The sequence below is a fragment of the Megachile rotundata genome, chromosome 9 (genome assembly GCF_050947335.1).
Source record: "Megachile rotundata isolate GNS110a chromosome 9, iyMegRotu1, whole genome shotgun sequence".
Taxonomy (NCBI): Eukaryota; Metazoa; Arthropoda; class Insecta; order Hymenoptera; family Megachilidae; genus Megachile; species Megachile rotundata.
In genome coordinates, this window is record NC_134991.1 from 6,932,621 (window position 1) to 6,957,780 (window position 25,160).

Below are 25,160 nucleotides of genomic sequence, written 5' to 3' on the forward strand. Positions count from 1 at the left end.
AAGCGATTAATCACGGGAAAGTTACATCGTAACCTCGAAAGCGAACCGACCGATTTAAAGTGGAAATAGTTACGCGTGATTGTGGAACGATTGCACGTTGAATAAAAGCTCCAGTGTAATATCAATCGCCAAAAAAAGCAAAAATGTGAACAGAAAATTTATGTCGTGTTATGTCACGATAAATGATCTTAGAAATTTTATAGAAGTAAAAATAAGTTTTTTCTGAACTTTCAAAAAAAAAAATTATAAGGTGATGTACTGAAATCTTCGAAAGTATGAATACAAATATTTTCTCAGTTGCATGCTTAGAAATTTAGACATTTTATACTTGAACGGGAAAATAAGTCGTGAGATATATCGCCGAACGTTGTATCACCAAGGGTGGTACTGCTATGTGAGAAATTAGTACCGTGCTTGATCATCACGCGTGGAATTACTATGCATAGAGTTGTCGCGCGTTATATTGCCACGAGTGAAATTACTACGTATGGAACTACTACGCGATATATAGCCACGCGTGGAATTCCTTCGAATAGAACTTCCACGCGTTATATCACCATGCGTGGAATTACTACATGCAGAATTATCACGCGTTATTTCGCCACGCGTGGAATTCCTACGAGTAGACTTATCACGCGTTATATCGCCACGCGTGAAACTTCTGTGCGTAGATTTATCACGCGTTATATCGCCATGCGTGAAACTTCTGTGCGTAGAATTATCACGCGATATATCGCTACGCGTGAGAATTCCTACGGGTAGAGTTGCGACACGTTATATCGTCACTTCTGAAACTTCTGTGCATAGAGTTGGCACGCGCTATATTGCCACGCGTGGAATTACTACGCGTATAGTTGCCACGCGTAATATCGCCACGCGTAGAATTCCTACGGGTAGAGTTGCGACACGTTATATCGTCACTTCTGAAACTTCTGTGCATAGAGTTGGCACGCGCTATATTGCCACGCGTGGAATTACTACGCGTATAGTTGCCACGCGTAATATCGCCACGCGTAGAATTCCTACGGGTAGAGTTGCGACGCGTTATATCGCCACTTCTGAAACTTCTGTGCATAGAGTTGGCACGCGCTATATTGCCACGCGTGGAATTACTACGCGTAGAGTTGCCACGCGTAATATCGCCACGCGTAGAATTCCTACGGGTAGAGTTGCCACGCGTTATATCGCCATGCGTGATATTTACCGCTCATGAGACTACTACGCGCTAGATCACCACGCAAGGAATTACTACGCATGAAATTTCCTCGCGTTATATCGCCACGTGTAAAATTACTGTGCGTAAAATTCCCTCGCGTTATATCGCCACGCATAGAATTACTACGGATAGAGATATCACGCGCTATATAGCCAATCACTGTATTGCCACGAGTAGTAAATATCACGCGTGGCGATATAACGCGTGGAAACTATCTGTAGAAATTCCACGCATCTTATACCAAAATCCAATTATTCCTACAGCAAATATACAACGAAGTCATGGAAAATTGTGAATTCTATCTCGTGTTTGCAGGAGCTTTTCGACGCAAAGTGACTCAGCAGTGCCACTTTAAAAGCCGAGACCGTACGTCCGGTAAGTTTTGGCGTTTACACGCAGAGCTTTCACACTTTGAGCTGGATGATCATACGTCGAACACGTCGTGTATGTACGTTGCGTTATATTTAGCGATGTGACTCAGGGACCCCTCGTGAGCTTACAAAGCTCCCTTTTCCCATCTTTTTTCCTCTCGAGCTTTTCCCTCTTCCGTCGAGGAGCTCGACGTTCCGTCCGATTACCGAACCGATTACATTCGAGCGGATCTTCAGACTTGATTTTCGCCCGTTTCCGGATGGCCACCAGGATTTAACGTCACTTTGCCGCCATTCAACAATCTTATCTTGCGATTACAGTTCGGATGATAACGACGAAAAACAATTTCAACACATTTCAGGATTTTTAATTGCACTCCCATTAAATTTTTAACCATATCTTGGAAGATTTGATGTTTAATTTTAATTGGAATATTCGAAAGCAACGACTCATTTTAATTAAGAAAATTTTTACTGGTATGTAATTTTAATTAGAAAAGTTATAAGTGACGCTTAAATTTAATTGCAAACGACATGTATGGTACGGTTTGCTAAAAATAGAATTATTTATCAAAAACTTTCCATTTGACGCTACAAGTTAATATTAATTCAATTATTTAATATTTTGAGAGTCCCTTTTGTTTTAATGTGAACCAAAATTATTCTTGAGTTTCGTTTAATATACACAACAAAGCTACTAAGATTAAACCCTGCAGGGTTTCTTCAAGGTCAGAAAAAGTGATCTAATTTTACCTATGTATAATTACATATTTCTTTAAATGGATAACAATTGAAACCTTGACGATATGCAATATATTCTGTAATACTTGAATCTAAAGAGAAGACTTCACCTTGAAGGGATTAAGATAAAATTCAATCGCGATTAGAAATGAATCGAGAAATAATCAGACAATAGCAATAAAAGCGTCAAGTATATTAAATTTGTGATACAGGTCACTAGAGATCCACAGTCAATTAATATTTGATCGACTCTGAATCTGGAAGTAATCGAATATTCATTCAATCGTTAATTCCCCTGTAATCAAAGCGTTTATCGTTCTCAATGTGCCAAGTGAACTTGTAGAATTCCCAAGATTCCGAAGACCAATAATCCAACAATATTTCACAGAAAACAAAGCACGATAAGCAAGAGGGGAAAAGTGGAACACCGATATTGGCCCGACGAGAGGGGTCCTTGGAAATCTTACAGCTGAACCGCGTTTCCAACGAGAAATTAAATGTTAATAGAGAAACGCGACGTTCCCGGAAACAGATTGGTTGATACCGATGCAAGGCTACGTCTGATATGCCAGTTGAACATTAACGTATACCGAGAAACGTGTGTTTCCTGTTCGATGAAATTCGAGGATTGAGGTAATCGTGTATGCATTCTCGACAGTTAATGCTATGTCGTTATTGCTGTCGCTGCTCACAGACAGCTGAATTTGTTAACCTTTTGCTGATACTGACCTTGATATCACATGTGCTCTCAAAACTACTCATTTAGTATAAAATATGTAACTTGAAACATGTATTGTAAACCTCTTATTTAGTTGTGTTGAACAGATATATTGTTCTTATTAACCTGTAGTTGCTTTTGATATCAAGGACATGTATGTTCGTCCAATTTGAATAAAAGTCATAGGACATCAAATTTAATAATGGCTTTAAAAAAATAGTCAGTACGGTTTTGTGCATGGTATTATTACTGGTGTAGTGAGATTGTTGCAATAATTTTCGCAAACCCATACTAAAATGACCTATTTTATTTGTATGTACATATGTGTAACATATGTATACTGCACATATTTCTTTGATGCCACCTATGCTACATCAGCCAATTTTACAAATTTTGTTCTGACTATCAATCCTAACTTTATCTCTACATTACTCCTGTATGCACATAAAATCATCAGGAATATGCAGTATTCCTACAAAAAGATGAGAAAGTTAAAATGAGAATACTTCCCCCATATGCTGTAAGTAACACACCTATCACTTTGCCATTACATCGTCCATTGTAAGTATCGTATAAAAGTTCTACAACTTCTAAGCAGTACTTACAAAATAAGAAACCGACAATGATTTCATCCAAACGCAAAAGAAATAACCTTACCTAGATCTTATTAATTTCCTTTCACATAAACAAGGATAAAAACTAGAATCGCGAGTAATGAAACGAACGGATCATATTTATACCCGACTATTTCCTACTTGATGGTTTCTATCCTTCATGATCGAAAGTAGCAAGAAATTAAGGCCAAGAAAGAATACATCGTTAGCTTCAACTCTATCAAAATAGTCGACTACACGATTTTCCCTAGTGGTACTGATCGTTCCCCTATGTGACATTAAACGACGCCAAAGAACTAAGGAGCTTTCCTAAGAGGCAGGGAGAAACCGAGGCACACTCTTTGACCTTTTTATTGTTACCGCGCACGATATCGTTCGCGTGATCGTACCTGTGTTTCTTCGACATTATAGAAAATACACGGAGCTCGATTTCTGTGCAATCTGGAAGAAAAAACGAAAACAATAGCCTGACATGCGAGGCGATTTGGAATAATATGCGAAAGATATCGAAAATATACTTGACATTTTGCGATCGCTGTAAGAGGATTAACTAGGAGAAATGGAACAGAGATCGTTTGTTGAATTTCGATTAGTTAGAATTTTTAAGTTTTTGGGTTTGAGAGTTTAAGCTTGGAATTTGGAGATTTGGGGAATTAATAATTTGGAAATTTGAAAATGAGGAAACTTGAGGATTTGAGAAACACTTTGGGAATTTGGGGATGTGAAGATTGGGGAATATAGGAATTTGGATCTTTGAAAATTTAGGGTTGTGGAAGTTGGAAATTCGAAAGTTTCTAGAAATTTGGTGAAGGAATTTGGGAATTTAATAATTTGGTCATCTGGAAATTTGGACCCTTAGGAATTTCGAGATGAAACTTAGGAACCTTGAAATGGAAAAAAGGAGGAATTGAAGAATTTACGAATTTTTTGTGAAATTTGCACTGTTAGAAATTTAATAATTTAGCGTTATGGTATTAGGAATTCAGTAATGTAGATATTTGCTAATTTGAATATTTGAACATTAAGAAATTTGGACTCTTAGGACCTAAACATTTCGAACCCTCAGAAGAATTTAAAAAATCAGAAATATTATAGTATGGGTATCTAAAAATTTGAACTCAGGTACATTTGATAAAATTTTCAAATTTCAAGTCCTCACCTTTAACCTCCCAAAATCGAAAGCAACTCGTAACTCAAAAGAAGGCAACAGCGAATGTGCACATATAAGCAGCTTTACGTACTTGACGAAAACGTACAATACCCGTCTCGATATTTCAAAGAAGCTGCATAGTAATCCTATCTAAATAGCGCGTAACCAAAGGTTAACCCTTGACCTTTGCTAAGTATCGTCTGTTACTTATATTATTTCTGTTGGGTCCCAATTAGGTGAATTAAATGCGATTTTCTTCGGCGGTATCGCAATGTTCGTTGCACTTCTCGCGTGATGAACTTTGGTGCACAATGATGGGAGCAATTCACGTTATTTACCGGGCATCAAAGGATTTAATGATAGCAATTAACGGTGCATCGTAATGAACTGTGATTAAGTTATTCGTCGGCAATTATAATGGAAAATTTCTCCTAAAATCGCGTTATAGCCCGTAACACGATACGTACTTTATAAATGCATTAACACAAGATGATCGTTAACTGCTACCACTGTTCTGCTACCGAAAATCGTTAGTTTCTCTGTTTCGTTAGAGATTATAAGATGCAAGCGGCACACGAGGATCCGAATAGAATCGAGAATAAATAGAAGGTGGCCAAGCTTACGTGATTCACTAGTAAATATGCAGTTACACTGGTCGCGTAATATTAGTTCTAGCCACCACCGACAATATTATCAAGACCCTGGAATTTTCTAAACATCCAGCAGCTGCTGTTAACCAACACGCGTACACCGAGTTTCTTTTCCGACCCCTGCCCGCTAACATTCAGTCACGAAACATATAAATTACGATCTCTGAAATAGAAACTGTATGCATTTAACATGCAATTACTCTCTAGATCGTACATCGCAGTTCATCAATGCCACTCGCAAGGCAACAGGTTGACTACGAACTGAAACGTGTTCTAACTATCGAAAGAGTCAAGCTCGATCTACCGATCACTAATCGATTGTTCAGTTATCCCAGCCCCGTAAACGGACACCAACGCAACTAATTCTATCCTGATCACGTTAATCTACAAAGGCAGAATTTCGTCGATTACCGTTACCATCCTCGACACGTTTCTCGAAGGACTCACACGTGACACGATGATCGAGCGGATTAGTCTTTCCGAGGACACGCGCGGATCACCAAGGTGTCTTATCCCTTGCTCGTGACGAACTCGCGTATCTCCGAAAGCGTCATTGTACGATCGGGACACGGTACGAGACGATTCTGCAAGCTCGGAGCTTTCGCGGAACGGCAGCGAGACACGGCGTTACGCCTGAAACTGGCGACCCGTCGCACAACCACGGCCAAGCTGATCGATGCCCAAGAGAATAGCGACCGCTCGCGGAGGAAGAGAGGCAGATGTTTCGCTTCCAGAACGCCGGCGCGCACTCTCACGTGGATTACACGCGCGCACCGTGTTATCCTGTCCATCCTGTTCGAGGAGCTTTGCCGTGCGACCTTGTCCCAGGAAGGCAAGCTCCGACGACCTTGCACCGCCACCGCTAAAGAACCCCCCTCTGGACCGCTATAACAATCGCGGTTCCGCGAACGATAAGCTTTATCGAAGCTTTCGAGAATCTTATGCGAACCTTATAGGCCAAAACTTTACTAGGAAAAATGATACTTTAGACTCGAGCTTGCAATATTAAAATATTCGATAGCAAATATTGTGTACACTGGATTCATAGTGTGGTGGTATTCTACCCCACAGTGTAGAATCTACGCTTACCATGTGTTATGCTTAGGTCTGAGGTAGATCACACGATACGGGTATCAAATTTAGTAGTAGTATAGCTTTCCTTAACCCGTATCTAGTTAAGGTGTACCCTGTGGATTCACATATCTAATTTTCAGTCACTTAGACATGAATATTATCGGATAGATAATTCTTCGAATAATATTCAGAAGTTTTTTCAGATTTACTCTGATAATGTCACTCTGATGTGTTACTCTGAACTAAGGGTTTAACGATAGGTTAATGGGTACTTTGAATATAATAACTTTTTCTTGGAACATTCTTCTTATATCTTTGTAAATAATGAAATAATTATGAATGGAGTTAGATGGAACAATCTGTAATATATTTTTTGTCTGCAATACGTTGAACTTATTTTAGGTTAGATTTGTTGCACAGATGTGCAGACCAACGCAAGTTGTATAACACTATGGGACTTTGTTGAGTTTATATTAAGTTTAATCCATATTTTATAATTAAATTTATGTGGGACATTCTGTCAAGTATATTTACTCTATAAGGAATGTATTTAGGTTTGAGTTAGGTTAATGCATGGATTTAAACAGAACTCTATAATTAACAGTTTTAAGTTCGGTTTAGGTTAGTATCCACATTGAACAATTAAACAAACTTTATTATTGTATGTATAGCATCGTGTCACCCGTTCACATCTTACAATCGAAGTACAAGTTTGATTGGTATATTCAATATGGCTGAATTTTAAGTATAATTCTAATCATGACTTGCACAAACAAACTGAATAGAAATAAACTGTTTGATTGTTACACATAAACTATGTCTAACATTGTAACTTTCATTATCTGTGCTAACATTGTATCTACAGTAAAAATTACAATAAAAAACATAAATTAAGAAGTTAACACTGATCCAAGTAGTTGAATCATGTGACTTAACCTCAAACTCGAACTCACGAAAACCCATAAAAATTGTATCGACTTAATGAAGTTCGAATAATGCGTATTTAATATTCGTGGTAAAAAATTATAAACGAATATTATTAATTGTATGTATATTCGATGCATTATCTTTCTGAATTATGGATTTATGTTAATTAGTAAAAGCCAGCGTTATGGGAAGAACCAAGATTAACTCCGTTTTATGAAAACGCGCAATTGGGCTGTGTTGTTCACAGAAATCACGCGAATGCAACAACTCTATTCGGTGACACAGGAAGTTCGCACCTGCGCCAAACTAAATTAGCACGCTGTTGTCTATTTCCACTGAACGACTACCGAGAGTATCTCTCAGCAAGGATTTAATAAGCTCCTTTGAAACAGTAGGAACTTCAAGAGTCCATTTAACGTTGAAATGCTAAACCGTTCCTTGTACAAAAATTTTTTACTCTCTTTCAAAATAAATCGAAGTAAAAATTAAGGAACATCACTTAACGATGTTAATCTTCGTCTCGAAGGACTTCAACTTTTATCGAATGTGTTGCTTTTGTTACAAATATCTGGTCTTATAATAATATTGCTTTCGGAAATTTAGTTTCAAATTGTTCACAAGAAAATATAGATTAGTTTGTCAATTTTTTATCATCGTTTCTTTACAAGACCAAGAAACGTTCAAAGGGGTCCAAATGAAAAATTCATCTTTTATATATAAAAATTGATGAGCTCTTCGCACGGTTTATATAGCCGCGAATTATTTTATATTTTTTTAACGTCCCGCAGGCCACATTTATTTCGAGGACGCTTGTTTAGTCTGCGCCGTTGCAGCAACGTCTCCTCACTGCAATTTTCGGGCATTTTATTCGCGTTTGTCGAACGCTCGGTACAGTCTGCTTTTCATTCGACTGTGGATTGGCAACTGGTTATGAATAGCTGCGTTATATTAACTTCTGCACATTAAAATTTGTGGACCTCGAGTGTGAGTTTAAACGTCGTGCGTCAAAAACTTTCATATGAAAACTGTTATATGCTTTTTATCCCTGTCGGAATTTTATGAGCTGGAAATTTTTATTTAAAAGTCGCGAACAGCTTCATTCGTGCGATTAATGCCGATATATTAGCATTTGCCAACTTTATATTTAGAAATAGCTTAAATTATGTAGAGCGTTAATAAAGACATTATTCGGTGTCTAACACTACGTTACTAACCTTTCATGTAGCACTATGTTAAACTAATGGATTCTGTCTGTAAAAATTATTACTTACTATTATACTATACATTTTGATTTTTATTTTTGATTTTTAAACAACTTTATCTTGAAATAATTATGTATTTGTCAAAATTTGTACCACGTCCCTGTGTCTTAAAAATTAATATCATGTAAGAAACCAAAGTCCTAAAAAAACCTCGCAACAGAAAAACAGAGATCAGAGACGGGTGTTATGCAACGAGAAATAAAATTTGTGAAGGAAGTAAAAAATTTGAAGCGCTATTTACAATAACGTAATTAGAAGTAAATTATTAAATAGATTTGTGTTTATTCGCATGTGCAACTTGTGAAACAAAGGAACGTAACGTTCGAAGTGAAAATGGAGGAAACATCTTTCGGAGTGCGTGTATCGTTAAATGATGAAGCGAGAAAGAAACCGGTGTAAATTATTCAAGAACATACGTGGGATCCAACGTCACGTTGCCGTCGACGTCACAACGCCCCGGCGCTCTCAGTTTCGTGATTCCATTCATGAAATCCTAGAAATCTACGTAATACGGACCAAAAGCGATGACATCAGATGATAGATAAAGAAGTCACTGAAAATATCCCCTGTTTATCTTTCGATCCGCTATTTTCATCCAGTTAGTTTATATGTTTTCTTAGCGATCTTTCCGTTAGAGATTCTATGCGTCCGCACGTAATAATGTCTCTCGTCGTATTTCATGTACTCGAACAAACGTTATTTCCACGTCGGAATGTCAACCTCCCCATATTTCTTTTTTCGCTTTTTCCTCCTCTCGTAACGTGACAATCTAAAAATTCTCATCCGCGTTGCGCAGTGTTTGCGTTAAAATACTTTTTCGCGTAAATGCTCCGAAACAACTCGATACATTCGCTATGCGTTCTATTGCCACGTGTTAAATCACCCTGCGTTGTACCATCACGTGCTGTACTGGCATGCAGTGCTGCACATGGTTTTATCGAATGATAGATCACTATGCGTTGCATTTGCACGCGTTAGAGCTGTGCGTATTGGAATTTCAATCGTTGGATACCTACACGTTGGATATCTACACGTTGGACTTCTACGCGTTGGATATCTACACGTTAGACTTCTGCGCATTGAATTTCTACGCGATGGATTTCCACTCATTGTAATTTCTACACAATGAATTTCTACGCGATGGATTTCCACTCATTGTAATTTCTACACAATGAATTTCTACGCGATGGATTTCCACTCATTGTAATTTCTACACAATGAATTTCTACGCGATGGATTTCCACTCATTGTAATTTCTACGCATTGAATTTCTACACGATGGATTTCCACTCATTATAATTTCCACGCGATAGATTTCTACTCATTGCAATTTCCACGCACCATAATTCTACGCGTTGTACTCCCACACACAATATTTCCACGCGCTTGGATTTCTACCTGCTGTGATTTTCACTCGTTGTAATTTCCACACGATAGATTTCTACGCGCCATATTTCCACACGCTCTAATTCCACGCGTTGTACTTCCACGCGTTAGATATCTGCGAATTGTAATTTTTACGCGACGGATTTCTACGCGTCGTATCCTCACATACCATAATTCCACGCGTCGTACTCCCACGTGGCATATATCCCTCCATAAGATTTCTACACATTGTAGTTTCTATACGATGGATATCTACACACCTTATTTCCACGCGCCGTAGTTCTACGCGTTGTACCTCCCCGCGCCATATTTCCCCGAATTAACACTAGAACTACCAACCAGTCAAATGGACTGGTTTCAGATTTTTCATTTTTTATTACAAAATTTTATTGCTGTGATTTTATGGAAATGTCTCATATTTTGTTGAGGTAAAAACTAATTCTATATATTACTTGATGCTTTAGTATTTATTTCCCTTTTCATTCTTCGATAAACGAGGATTTAATGTCAGTAGTTCTAGTGTCAAATATCCATACATTGAATTTGTACGTTATGTTTTTTGTGTATTAAAGTGATTTACATATTTCCTCAGTTTTAGCATTTTCAACACGTCCATTTTCTATTGGTCGAATTTCTACGCGTACTCGCATATGTAATAATGCCACGCGTCGTAACCCCTCCCATTTTAGAACCACGCGTCGTATAGCCACGCGCTGTATCGCCACGTGCCACTATACCGTGCATCAAATCACAACGCGTTGAATCATCATGCACCGAGTCCTCATATGTTACGTATTCACGCGTTATTTCTCCATACGCAAAGGAAAAGTGAGTGATCGTTGGTTTGCCTAAACCGCAAATTAATCCGTTTCCTCTTCATTGTCTACGCAGACTTGTGAAAGTCTCGTCGAAGTGCCACGATTACCAGCAAAAGTAACGAAACCTTAGAAAGCAACGTAGGCTGACTTTCACTGTGTCCGTCGACGATTTAAAACGAAATACACATCGGCTAAAGATAGCCGGGACGCGATACAAAGTTAGATGCAATTGGAGTGGTTTCAATTATGTACACAATCTTAGACACAACTCGATTTCGATGCGTCTTTCGTGTTTCGCTTAGAAAAGAAACAGAGAAGATATTTTAGATTTAAATAAATCCTAGACAAAAATATGGAGTTATTTAAAAAGCAAGATACTGAATTTTGTCCCTTGCAGAGCTCAGACCTCATTAATTTTTATGCAACATGGTATGCTATGCTCAGTTTAATGAAACCTTTTTGACGTTTGAAGTCTACATTTTCCTCTGAAGTGGTAATTCTTGTATGCTTAAAGGAAATATGTAGATCACTTTAATACACAGAAATTCAGAAAGGAACGTATAAAGTGTAATAATAGCATTTCGAATTTCCATTTATAATTGGTTGGGATAGAAATCATCGATTGGATCGACATGTGTCAATATGTCTGAACACCACAATTGACAGAATTGTCGATGTTTAAATCCTTGTTCTACATTGTATATCTAACCCAGTAGTTTTAAACAAATAATCTAATTCGGTGACATTTTCATAAATGCGTACCAATACTAAAATTAACCAATTCTACATCAAGGATATTATTCTATATAGAAACTAAAGATGTTTATAAATTTCATGAAATTTTATTTTATTTATAACACGAAATAACATGTAAGATTAATAAATTATAGCTTAATTTAATTCAGCATTTATGCTAGTTTTATAGTCTCTGTGCATTTAGTTTTATTTTACTTAATTTTAAATGTAACTTTCGTTCCAACTTAAGTGTTGCATATGTGTTTCTTAACAGTGAAAATAAACTTTCGGGCGATAAAACTTCAGGTAGCTTGAGAACCACTGATCCAGTTTAAAAACGGTTCAAAGAATTATTAACGAGATATTTTTGGGCTACTTGGAGCTTTCTTCGAGGCACATCTAAAGAAAACTTGTAGCACCATACTATTTGAAACTCCAAGTCTGAAGGAAAGTCACGAGTTTCCTCGATAACAAATCATCACGGAAAACCGTTTTCCTTTATTTCCATAAATCCGATTTTTCTCAACAATCAGTCGTTACAATACATTTAAATTTACATCCTCGCGTTTTGCCGTAAATCTCAAATTTCGTGCAGTACCGCGTTGACCAGCCTATCGATGTATCATCGAGCAAGGTCGGCTTGCGTAAAAATGCTCGCGACAACGGTAGCCGGCAGATTCCGTTCGCATCGGTAGAGGCCGATCGGTCCCCAGGTACACACTAAGGCCAGGAATATCCTCGTCGACGCCCCCGCCGTGCCAGAATCAAGGGGACACTATGCTAACCTCGAGTGCACTGGCCAAACCGCGAACTCATCCCAGAAATATGAGCGAACAACATTATTATTAGATTACGTTTTCGCCGCTAGTCTGGAGTCGTGCATCTCGAATGACGACTCCGGGGACAGCTCGCTTCTTTATTTCGGTGATTCCCCAGTATCAAACCGCTGATAAAAATAAGCACCGAAACACGCGTAGAAATCTGATGTTGTAAAGCTGTTACTTCTTACTTTTTGCTATGTATCGATTAATCGCTTCTCAGAAGTCATCTTCCTGTGTCTGGATGTAATTCTCTCATGTAAATTCCTTTACTCTGAAGTTTAGTGCATGTGAAGATACAGTGTAATATGTAGGTGCAACTATATCTAGGTGCAAGATTATATTCTACTAAGGATGAGTGATTTCAGTCTATTCCGAACAAATATACCAATTGCTATAACCAAGTAAAAATGCATAATAATATAACTTTAAGGGTGAGAGCTATAAGGGTAGGTTCCATAGAACACCCTTTGTGTTAAAATTAACAAGCTTCCTTAATATTTTATGATTTCAATTGTGTTTTACTACTGCAGCTATCTCAGAGGGTTAAATGTAATTTAATCACAAGTGTAACCTCATAGGTTAAATCGCCTCAGTGAGTTCAAAACATTCGACACTTTCAGAAATTCATTTCTGAATGATAGAACTACTTGCAGCAATTAAAATGTATTCCAACACGATGTGCTATTTTCGTACCACTCAAGGTACCATTTTGGGGTGCACGACACAATTTAATTGTTAAATGAAGAGTGAAAGAAAAGAAGTGGGCTAATAAAGATTATACACTATCCTATGTTGTATCAGACATGCCTATGTCTAATCAACATGAGAATAAACTAGGACCTCATGTTGCAACTATTCCTATTTTGTACCGATTCAGAATAAAAGAACTCGTGAATCGATATCCGAGGAACATATCCCGTTTGAAATTCGTCGCCAGATGTTACAAGCGTCGTGGAAGATCGTCGAAGAGGCCGCCAGAGATACGATGCAACGATAAGATCAATCGAGATGTTCTTGACTCGGCTCGAGAGCATTGGCTTCTTCCCTTTTGTTTTTGCTGCTGTTCGCTCGTTAATCGATCCGACGATTAGCTCGTCATTACATCGCCGTCTCGTTCGTGACTATGCTTCGCGCGAAACGTGATTAACAATCGTAAAACCGTATTAAATTCTTTCCACGTGAACTATCGTAAATTATAGCCATTTGCATTATTGCACGAAATATATCTTCTGACGAAGTACAGTAATTCCAGTCGTCTGTCATTGAATAATAGGAGTGTTTAAGTCTTTTTAGCGTCTTATTAAAAATTTTATCGAAATACAACCATTTCCTTGAAACCCATAGATTAATGTCCCCGTTCTGTTACGTGTTCAGCATCTGTTCGTAGTATCATTAACAATTTACAGCTCGTAAAAACATCTTGCCGACATGTTTGCTACAATCTTTAATAGTACGCTTCCGTTTCTACTATCCGAATGGTAACGCTTATTTCATCGATGGAATCATGGCATTTTTGCGCATCGACAATTACCATCATACTGTAATTATTCAGTTATCGACAAGAGCTTTGTATTTTTACGAACCCTTGGTATGCAGTTTAATAAGTAAAACGTTATACGTTTATTAGACTGTACAGAAATATAAAACATCAACCACTAATTTTGTAAATAAATTAATATTCCTGAAAAATATTCGCAGAACCTGTAATAACGTCATATCTAGGGTAAGACCTTCTAAGAACCTCAAAACGTCATATACCTCTCAGACTGGTGTAATATACAAAGGATGTACCTTTCACGTATCATTTTTTTATGTTACTTCAGAAAAGAACTCCGTAGATAAAATACGTTCAAAGAAGGCCATTCAGTTGAAAAAACGTTTATGCATTTCGATTCGAAATTCAACTAGTATTCAATTTCCCTGAAGTTCCCATTGCTTTTCCCTTTACGTCAAAGTAACAGAGATGAAATTTAGCAGTACTCACGTTTCGATGCGCCGGTGCGCGAGCCACCCTCTCCGAAGATCCTCGAAGTAGTTCAGCGAGAAGTTCAGGACTTGGTCCCGGAAGGCCTTCGAGTTTGCTCGGGCTGGAAGTGGTTCTGTGATGGCACGGCGTGGGCGGTTCTGAACTGCTGTTATTCGAGCTTGTGTTATACGACAGATTCGCAGAAATTTTTCTATGCGGACGAAGACCTTCCTCCAAAGCGATATCCGTCGTTCGCGGCTTCGCCATTTCTGCCTCGAGCATTTGCCCGTAGGGGCCTCGTAGCGGTCTTTTACTATACCTGAACAGATAAGCATCGTAGTCTATCATCACTCTCATTATCTCATTAAGATTGTCAATTTAACGGCATAGATCGACATGGAAGTGCAATGCGTTCTAATTATACTTTCAAATAACAGTATAGTAGTCACGCAAATTAATGAACATAAAATGTGTCGATCGACTACTGTATTAAATAAATGTACTAATAAAGATTTGCATATGTAATCATGTGTCATGTAGCAGGAGTTACATTTCATCCTGTCATGTCCATAGTTTCAGTATCATCTATAATTTTAGATGATGAGATAATCTTCGAATGATATTACGTTTATAGTATCGTAATTGATATGAAGAATTCGGCAATAAGAATTATCTAACTGCACAACTGATCGACATAAACACGTTCATAATCTACTCATCATATTTGTGAACTACATACGGATAATTATGTACATACATACATACAATTATCTATGTATTATATGTATGTATATTATAATATATAATATATATATATATATATATATATATATATATATATATATATAATTATCAGAATGTATTGAAATCGATGCTGTTTAGATGCTGTTAACAATATCAAATATAACAATATAACCGCAATACAAAGCTGACACTGAAATTATACTTCAAGACAAAGGATATACCGGAAACACAGTCTCTTAAATCCGCTGTGGGTCTATTTGCATTCTATTCCGATATATCACCAGTGTTCTCGTGTTACCTTCTAGGCGTGTGGCCCTCGCAGTCAGAGAGGTCGCTGGGCGTCGCAGGTGGCTCGTCTCTTTCCTCGCTGCTCTGAGCCGACAATTTGTTCCGGTCGCTATCCAAGGGCTCCGGCCATTGAGTTATATACACACCCTTTCTTCTCTTACTAGTATCGCCTCGATACCTTCGCGTTTTACCCGGAGAGGACGATTCCGAGGGTGCTTCGCTCGCTGTCTCGCTACCCTCTAACGTTTGACTCAGTCGTGGCTCCTCGGGTGGCGGCGTTATTATCACCTCGTGGGGCTCCATTCTGTTTTCTGCGAGCAATTTTATCTTAACGTTACATTTCAATCCAGTTGAACATACTATGTATGCGGAAATTTGTATAGAAACTTTGTATTCAAAGAGAATAGGATCAGCTTGACATTTACTTTGGTTATCGATTGAACCTCTGGATTTTTTACTAAGATTCCATCTAAGATTCCAAGATTCAATAAACAAGTTTCTTATGAAAATGCTATTTTCTTAAAGAAATTTCTTATGGAAATTCTGTTAATTTTACATGATCTTTACTAACTTTGCATTCGCGAAGATAACGAAGGACAATGATAAGAATATAGCAGTTCTGATGGACCTATTTATTGCTGAAGATATGGTGAACAGATGATTAGGGAATGGTGATTAGGAACTCCATAGAGTAGTGAACGGGTGAAGTCATCAATGAAGATGGTTAACGATGACGTTGAAATTTCTATTTCAACCCTGGCACAGAGCGTTCCGAAAATAGAGGCACGCGAAATAAAGTGGAAACACGGGTGCACCTTTGTACCCGGTACTCCTTGTCAATGCACCAAAAATAGTCCTTCTTTCCCTGCCCTTCTCGCGGTTCTAGGGGTGGACAGGTGAAATTATTTGGCCGCTTGTCCGCTTCGATTCCACGCTAATACATCAACCGGTCGAGCTAACTTTCAACGAGCGATTCCTAATCCTTGCCAGTCGATGCCTCGATAAACGTGTCAACGGAATATCCGATAATTAAGAGGTCGTTGAATCTTTTGACCACGTAGCAAAACGGTCCGTTAAGATGCAAAAACCGATAAGCGTTTTGCGGACCAGACACATGTCGAACCGCGTGTCGACGGGACGAGAAAGGAGGACACGGAAGGTGCGATTCTGGCACCGGCTAAGTCATTAAATTGAGATTACAAGCTGACGATGTCCGAGTTTGTGACATTATGTTGCCAATTTCTAACGACGAAATCACCCGAGTGACAGCTACGTGGAAGAGGAACCTGCCGATTCAGCTGTTTCCGGATCAGCCATTTCCTCTCGAAATTGGACTGTTGCGTTTTATGTCAAGGATACATTATTTGATTTCGTTGTGCAATTAATTTGTTAGAGGAACAAAACTGTGAGAAGTTACTTTAATCATTTCTTTGTGAATGTCTGAAAATTGCAATTGAATAAATTTGAGAAAACTTTGAGAAAACTTTGAGGAAACTTTGAGTTGGGTATTCTTTATGTCTCCAGTGATGTATCTCTTTTAATTAAAATCCTACGAATTCTCTTCACCTCAAAACAAGTAGTTAGTTCCTGACCAGAGGTAGTTAAGAATACTTGTGTGTGTTCATTTTGGAACACTTTAAGATTAGGAATGATGTCTAACGTTTAACGTAATAGCTTTTTCTCGGACGTTTGCAACTGGACAGTGAGAAGGAAAAAAGTTTATTTTTATACACGGCTTTAGGTATACATTTCTTGGAAGAAATCTGACCTAGAAATTCGAAATGTGCGTTGTAAATCCGTAGGATACATCAGCTCGAACTACTATGAAGTTCAGGTTATTTATTATTCGTGTTATTCTCTTGCTCCACTAAAAGTTTACTGAAAGGCGTTTAATTAAAATCATAAAATATCTTGCGAAACAGTTTGATACATCTGACTTGTTCGAGTTACTTTGATATAGTGGTATAGCAAGATTGTAAAATCGTGGTGACAGTCATAAGAATGTATAAATAAGATTAATGGATTCTTCGGATTCATTGGGAGAATGTGCTGCATCATAAGTTAAACGTAATTGAAGGAGTAGAATACATTTAAGAATACAGTTAATTTTTTGTAGTTTGGCATTGATGATGATGTTCGGAATGTGGAGTTGCAATTGTCTTACTACGGTTGTTTTCACTAGTAGTATTTGATGTGTGATTCTACAGCAGTAGAAATGGATAGTAGGCAGACATACTGAAACTGTGGTTCATACTGTAACTTATGGTACTCAATACATTTATACACCGAGATTTGCTGTAACAATGACTGTTTTTTAATCTACTTAATTTTGACTTAAAAATTTCAAAACTTCAAGACCCTAAAATACCAAAATATTAAAATTCCTAAGATTCTGGAATTTTATGATTCCAAGGTGCTGACGTTTCAAGACTTAAAAATTCCAAAATTCTGACGTCCCAGAATCTCAAATTCTGTTGACTTCCACCTTCAAAGGTTTAAGTTCTAAAATGCATAAATTCCAAAAATTCCAAAAATTTCAAAAATCCCAAAAATTCAAAAATCTCAAAATTCTAAGTTAGAAAAATTAGAAAATTTGCAGTGCCTAAAACCTGAGAGCTCCAAAATTTCAAGGCTCGATCACTTTTTCGCCTTAAAGTTCCCTACGCACCAAATCCTCCAAATTCTTCAAATCCTCCAAATTCCCCAAACACTCTAAATTCCCTAAATTCCCTAAATTTCCTGAATTCTCCAAATTTCATAAATACCCCAAATCCTCCAAAGTCCCCAAATTGCCAAAACTCTACAAAGAACTCATTTCCACCCCAAAAAAGCCCCAAATCCCCAACACACCCGATCATGCAAAAAGATCAATGTTCAACAAGAACTCACCTTTCTGCAGAACATCCTCGATCGCAGTTGTGTCCACAAGAGGAAAAACGGGCTCGGACATAACCATCTCGACGGAAGGCACGTCGGCTTGCACCAGATCAACTTTCGGCTCGTTGATCTCAGGAACCGGTGGTTCCGGGCTGGTGAGAGCACTGGAAGTCGCCAGGCTGTCGGAACCATCGCTTCGTGGTCGGATCTCCTCGACATTTCCGGTTTGAGGTACGCCCAAACCTTCCGCTGAACCGACCGCACTGTCCACGCTAGGCGTTGACGTTCTCGGACTTTGACGATTAGGACTGTTTTGAGGCGTCGAGACAACTGGACTGACGTCTCCTCGTCTTCGGGGCAACGTGCTTGCACGGACATCCTTGCTCTCGTTTCGATTCGATGTCGCTATAGGCTGTGCCTTATGTCGATTCGCTATAATCATTATGTACATGCAAATAAATAAATAAATTTCATATTCAATCATTTGTAAATAAAATTGAAAATCCTATTATTTGTACACCACCCTTAAATCTTTTTCATATACAGTTGTTACTTATATGTACTTATATTCATTATGATTGTATGTGAATACTGATATATTAATGAATTGATATTTTATATTAATTTGTTATTTATAGAACAAATGTGAAATTGTGTTACTATAACATGGTTCTATTTTTATAAGAAATAGAGAAGTTCAATTTACGGGATATACATCTTGTACAATATACATACGCATGTGTATACATACACATTGTTATATACGTTAAGCAATTATATATATTTTCGTACAATTTATATATTCAGCTTGTAATACCCAAATACACATTTTCATTTCAATAGCTATATGCAACTGGGAAAAATTTTGTTAGATGTTAATAAAGATTGTGGTCTTCACGATTCGTGACATTCAAACTCCCGGTTTAATTATGCAAAGTTTAAAGACTGCGCTCACCGATACCTAAATTACGCTTGTTATTCATACATACTGTGGCAGAAAATTAAACAACAGACACCGTACTCAGGAAGTATATTTATTTTTCTAAGATTTTCGAGCTACTAGAAACAGAATAAAAGTCGATCATATTTTTTATTATACACAAACCATGGTTTCTCGAATAAAGATCTTATGTCGTGCAAACGAGTACAACAGAAACTAAATGACAATCGGTATTATCTGTGATAGATACCTTTTAATTGATCAATTATATTTTTCCGAGAGCAAACCTTCTTCAGCGAAATAAAAAAAACAGAGGATGATCGAAAATAAACTTCCGTGAAATCTATCGTTTCCAAACATCCCCCATCACGAAGAATTTTTAATCGAACTGCCTATCAAGCATGGAATACCGCGAAACGTGGAAAGAAAATACACACTCGTGGGGTCCGCGTGTTCCCGGAGAAATGGACGTCAACGATTTTTAATAGCAGCTCGAACGTTCTTGCCACGAGGCCATCGCTAGAACGAGATAGCGAAAGAAAGAGAGAGCAAGTTCTAATTACCTCCTCGAGTGTCAGGTAAATTTGGCAGCACTCTCAACACGAGGAGGTGGACCATTCCAATAATAACAAACAGAGTATACGAGTGGGAACGGGAACGAAAATCTCGGTGACGACTCTCGAGCCGTCAGCTCGTCGACTTGGCCGAATTCCGGCAAAGAGAGCGACCGATTAAGAGGCGAACTTTGTCCCTTTATGCTCTTTCTTTTCCATTTCTTTTAACCTTCTGCAAGATTTTCTGGAGATAAACATTTCTGCAATTTGCAGTAAATGAGGTTCTTGGGGGGAGGTTAACATTTAACAGGATTGTTTAAATTAGTACACACACATATACATGCATATACATGTACATGCATACACATATGCATATACATATACATACGTGTACATACATACATACATGCATATACATATCCATATACATACACATATACATACACATATACATACACATATACAGATACATATCATACACGTATCACACATGTGTCACACGTGTATCATATGCATATACATACACATATCATACACATATCATACATATATGCATACACATATGCATACACATATACATACACATATACATACACATATACATACACATATACATACACATATACATACACATATACATACTCATACACGCATACATATACAGACGCATATGCATATGCATTGACACATGAGCAATGTGTTAATATACAAATTGAACCCTTAAAATCCTAAAGTACCAAAATTCCAAACTCCTAAAGCCATCAAACTCTCCTAAACTGTAAAAATTCCTATAGTTGAAAATATTTGAAAATGTGTAGTAAAAGCGTTACACTATACCACGAAAAGTTTCGCAAAAGTTGTTGAATTTCTTCGCGCGAAACACGAGAGCAAAATTTTCGTTTACGATAAGTGAAGAGAGCCAGAAATTCCTTGAAACAAGCACCACACTGTTGATAATCACGACGAAGACGCGTTAAATCATCAAGCACGATTATCACGAATTCCGCGTAACATCTCCCTGTAATTATGTTCTCAATAATTAAACGTCAAATTAACCGCTATGTAAATCCTACGCGATAAAACACACATCCGTTCATTTAGTTCGCAGCTTAGTAAAGAAAAGACTCTGCAGTCGTATAAATATGAATGAGAGAAAAAACGCTCTGGAAACTGTGCATACGTAATTGTGCAATTAAGAATGTAGCATAAAGTAGATGTCATTAACTCTGCACAAGTGGTTATATTAAAAAGCATGTATCTCTCATGAGAAATGTATATAAAGTCAAATCATTCTTTTTTTAAAACAATCACTTTTTATTTTTCGTAGAGAATTATTTTTATATCAATGCAGAATTTCTAGTTTAATATTTCATTATTGGAGTACGTTCTATCAACGTCAGCCGCAAACGTTCTATCAACGTCAAACGCTTTTTCAGATTTTCATCTCGTACGAATATTTTCGTTCGCGTCGTTACATAAAAAATTGAAATAGCGAAAGATATCTAAAAACAAATTACCAAAAATCAGATTAGTCTGTGTGTAAAAAATTGGAAAATAATTAACATGTAATTTATGGAAGTAGAATGCTCTTAAGATGGTTTATGAATTTGATTATCGGTAATCGGGGTTTCCTGTGCTTTCTCCGTATCTCTTTTTCCCGCCAAAAACGCCAATGGCATCCTCTCGCGGTTAATAGTCGAGGAACCGTAGATAGCAGCTGTATTTCAGAAGATACCTAGTTATACGTCCTCGTAAACCGTCTTCCGAGCGTAAAAGGTGTCTCGCGAGAGATTTGTTGGCGCGTTAGCCGCGAAGCGTTTCCGGCTTGCGCCACGCACGCGATTCGTCGCGTTTCACGCCTTCGGCCTTGTTACACATTGAGAAATCGGCGTCCCCTTTCTCGCTTCTTTTTTTTTCTCTCATTCTATGTATCTCCCTCTGTTCTCGTCTCACGGACACAATTTTGGCTCCTAAGCAACCGACTCCGTGGAAAAAATACGGTCTGGTGGAAATTACCGTAGATATTTCCGTCAATCTTCGAGACAGACTCATTACGTTCATTATAATGTAACGAACACTATTGATACATAGATATATCTAATATTTTTAATTTCTCGATTGATTGAATTTATTCACATAATTGTATTTACACTTGTGCGGTGGACGTTCATTGTATGTTAATTGTGATTAATATACAGTATATTAAATGTAGTAATCGGACATACTGACAAGGTACAGTTCAAAAAGTTACATATACAGCTACAATATAAAAGTAATAAATTTGCAAAACATAAAAATGAATCATCATCTCTCATAAAAAAATAGAAGTATGAACTATGAAATATAAAATATGAAAAGCATAATATGGTTGCCGTGGACCAACCATTATGTCCAAACATTTCGACCACTAAGATCTACAGACATATTTCCTTCCACATTAATTTACATAAAAGTAGGCTATCTTGTTCAAACCTGCAAAATTACGAGCATCGATGTCAGCTCTTCAAACTGATACGACACTGATAAATAAGATAAACGTTAGTTGAAAGCATACAACACTTTATTTGCCTTGTTAAATGCATCGTTGATTATACAACGAGAAGTAAAAATAAGTTGATATTGAAATCTACAATCCGGTGAAGAAGCGTTCAAATCTAACATTACATTTTTCCTCCTCAAATCAAACAACCGTTTTGTGTTTTCGATGGTTTCAAAAATAATTGCTTGTGTACATTCAAACCGGACGTATTGCATGTACAATGTTTATAACATGGATGTTGAAAAAGTAGCATGCTTCTGTAATGTATCAATCCTTTTTCGCTAAATATTTTTAGATTTTTTAAAACAAATATTTCTATTCGACTTAACGCCGCTTTATCGAGTCTGATTCATACATAAAAATACATTTATGTCCTGTTCAGCATTACCTCGACCCTTCGCGGCTCATTTAATGCAAAACTAATAATTTTGTTGCTGATAATATTCAGATATACAGCTGATAATTTTGTTCGACTCATCAATTACTGATTTAGCGAAAGTCTCTATTTTATAACTTAATTTTATAACTGAAAATTATTTTTATAATAACAGAAAATATTCTCACAATGATTGAAAGGGTATGTGCCATAGGAGGTCTAAATTTATTTTATTTAAGTAAAAATTTATTTATTAAATTATACAAAAATATGTTCACTTCAAGATCCCTGATAGATTCTTTATCCTAGTCCTTAAAATTTCCTAGCCTCTCCCCAGGCTTCAAATCAAACCCTATTTGCATCCCACTTGATCCTCATCTCCAGTTACAGGTGCGACAGGAATTAATAATTACTCAAGGATCACAGTGCTATTCAGGCCCGGGACATAAAATGCATTATCCTTAAGGTCAGTCTAGCGAGACAAACCTTGCAGAAGGTTCTCTAATATCTCTCTTATTTCCACTCCTTTATTATGAAATCGAAGCTGGTCGGTATGTAGTTCAGGGTTGTAACTATACACCTAGCCGGAAAGTCAATGTTACGTGGTCGTTTAAAAGGCGGAATTGAAGAATCCCGTGATCCTCAGGATCGTTATTTTCGACGTCGTAAACTATGGAAGGCTATACGATTACCTTGGTTCCCTGTTCTACAAGAGCCTACGCTTCAATTTTATCGTGCGACAAAAGAAAATGTTCGATGGAAATAAATCTCAACGGGCTTACGATTGATATATTCAAACTTTCGAGCTGGGTACTGTCGAAAATTATTGGTCTGGAATTCGAAACACTACATCGAGTTTGGAACACGCATGAAAGTTTGAAAATGGGGAAGATGGGGCTTTAAAGATGGGGAAGAAAGAATAACAAACACGGAAAAATTTCGCGATACGATTCACCCAGTAGCTGTCACAGTTTAGATTGTCCCTATCCATAGCTATACAAACCGACACCTACATGAATGTAATAATAGACATAATGGGTAGTGTTTATTTGGCGAACCGCCATGCCGCCAGAGTCTGCATTCTAGCGAGAAAGACCCGACTGCTGGCCAATATTTACAAGTACACGACGACCGTATACAAATCATATAATTAATTGACAATGTTTTTCCTTCCAAATTTCCGCGTTTATCCGACACGTGGATTATTTATCGAATCTTTAATAGTATCGTGGATCGGTTATGCAACGACTCTTGGGAACATCAGCAGTTTACTTTAATCCTCGAACGACTGTGACCGGGATAATCGCGACCCAGACCTACGAACGTGCACGATGCATGGACTAAAATTAGCCAGTCGAATTTGTTAATGAAAGACTTTCATATATTGACGGTGAAGATGTGGTTTGCGAAACTTTGGTAGTATTTAAGAACTTTGGATTTTAGACTTGGGTACTTAGGAACTTGGGAGTTTTTCAGTAATTTGGAATTTGGGAACTTTGAAGAGTTTAGGAGTTGGATACTGGGGACTTTGGAGAGTTTAGGACTACTTGGGAACTTTGGAGACTATAGAGCCTAGGAACTGAAGAAATTTGGAATTTGATAGCTTTGGAGACTTTGGGACTTTGAAGTCTTAGAATTGTGAGATATTGAAATGTTTGAACCTTGGTCATTCAAGATTTTGAACTTCTAAATTTGTACTTCGAGATTTTAGAGTCTCAGAACATTGGAATATTAAATTCTTGAAATTTTGCGATACTGTAATTTTGAACCAATGGAATTTTCGAACTTGAGACCACTTCGAGATTTCAGAGTTTTGAAACCTTGAGACTTCAGTACATTTTGAAACTTCGTAATTTCGACCATTTTTGCAACACATTTTGAACTTCGAAACTTCGAGTCATTGCAACTTGAAAATTTTAGAAAATTAATAGTGTGCCTTGTGAAAAAGTAAATCTTGTACCTAATTCTCCAGAAACAACGCGGTGTGGTAATTAAAAATGTTGTCATAATTAGAAGTACTTCGTCGCAAAGAATAAATGCAAGGACTAAACGTAATCCTCCGAACGAATCGCAATAAGGAGCGAGGAGGAAGCAAAGCAATACCTTTTACGGAGAGTGACTAGTAGAACCAGTTCCGAGCAGGTGAAGACCCGAAAAGATAAACACGGAAACAAAGTACATACAATGAATGCTTTGGAGTAACTGTTCTTACGGTCGCTTCTGCTCCCAATGCAACGCCCATTCAAATGCCCGCTAGATTCTACCGTTTCGTTTCGATTATAATCATCTGCGACGATGGATACGATAATTGCATACCGAATTAGCGAACGCATCGTAACTGTAAATCAATGATTGCGTGAATGCGGCTTCCTCGTTGCAAATGGAACCGGAGA

At 37.5% G+C, this 25,160-nt stretch overlaps 1 protein-coding gene across 8 annotated transcripts in view; it reads right to left on the reverse strand.

Moving 5' to 3' along the window:
• Positions 1–25,160, reverse strand: part of LOC100877669 (rho guanine nucleotide exchange factor 17) — a 76,891-nt gene that overhangs the window by 25,135 nt on the left and 26,596 nt on the right. For 7 of the 8 annotated variants that reach the window (XM_076535704.1, XM_076535707.1, XM_076535709.1 and 4 more), the window contains exons 6-8: positions 18,371–18,790; positions 15,492–15,792; positions 14,468–14,768 (exon numbers count right to left, since the gene is read on the reverse strand). In XM_076535704.1, coding sequence (XP_076391819.1) covers positions 14,468–14,768; positions 15,492–15,792; positions 18,371–18,790 — 1,022 coding nt within the window. The remainder of the gene's footprint in view (positions 1–14,467; positions 14,769–15,491; positions 15,793–18,370; positions 18,791–25,160) is intronic. The other variant, XM_076535710.1, reaches the window with a different exon arrangement.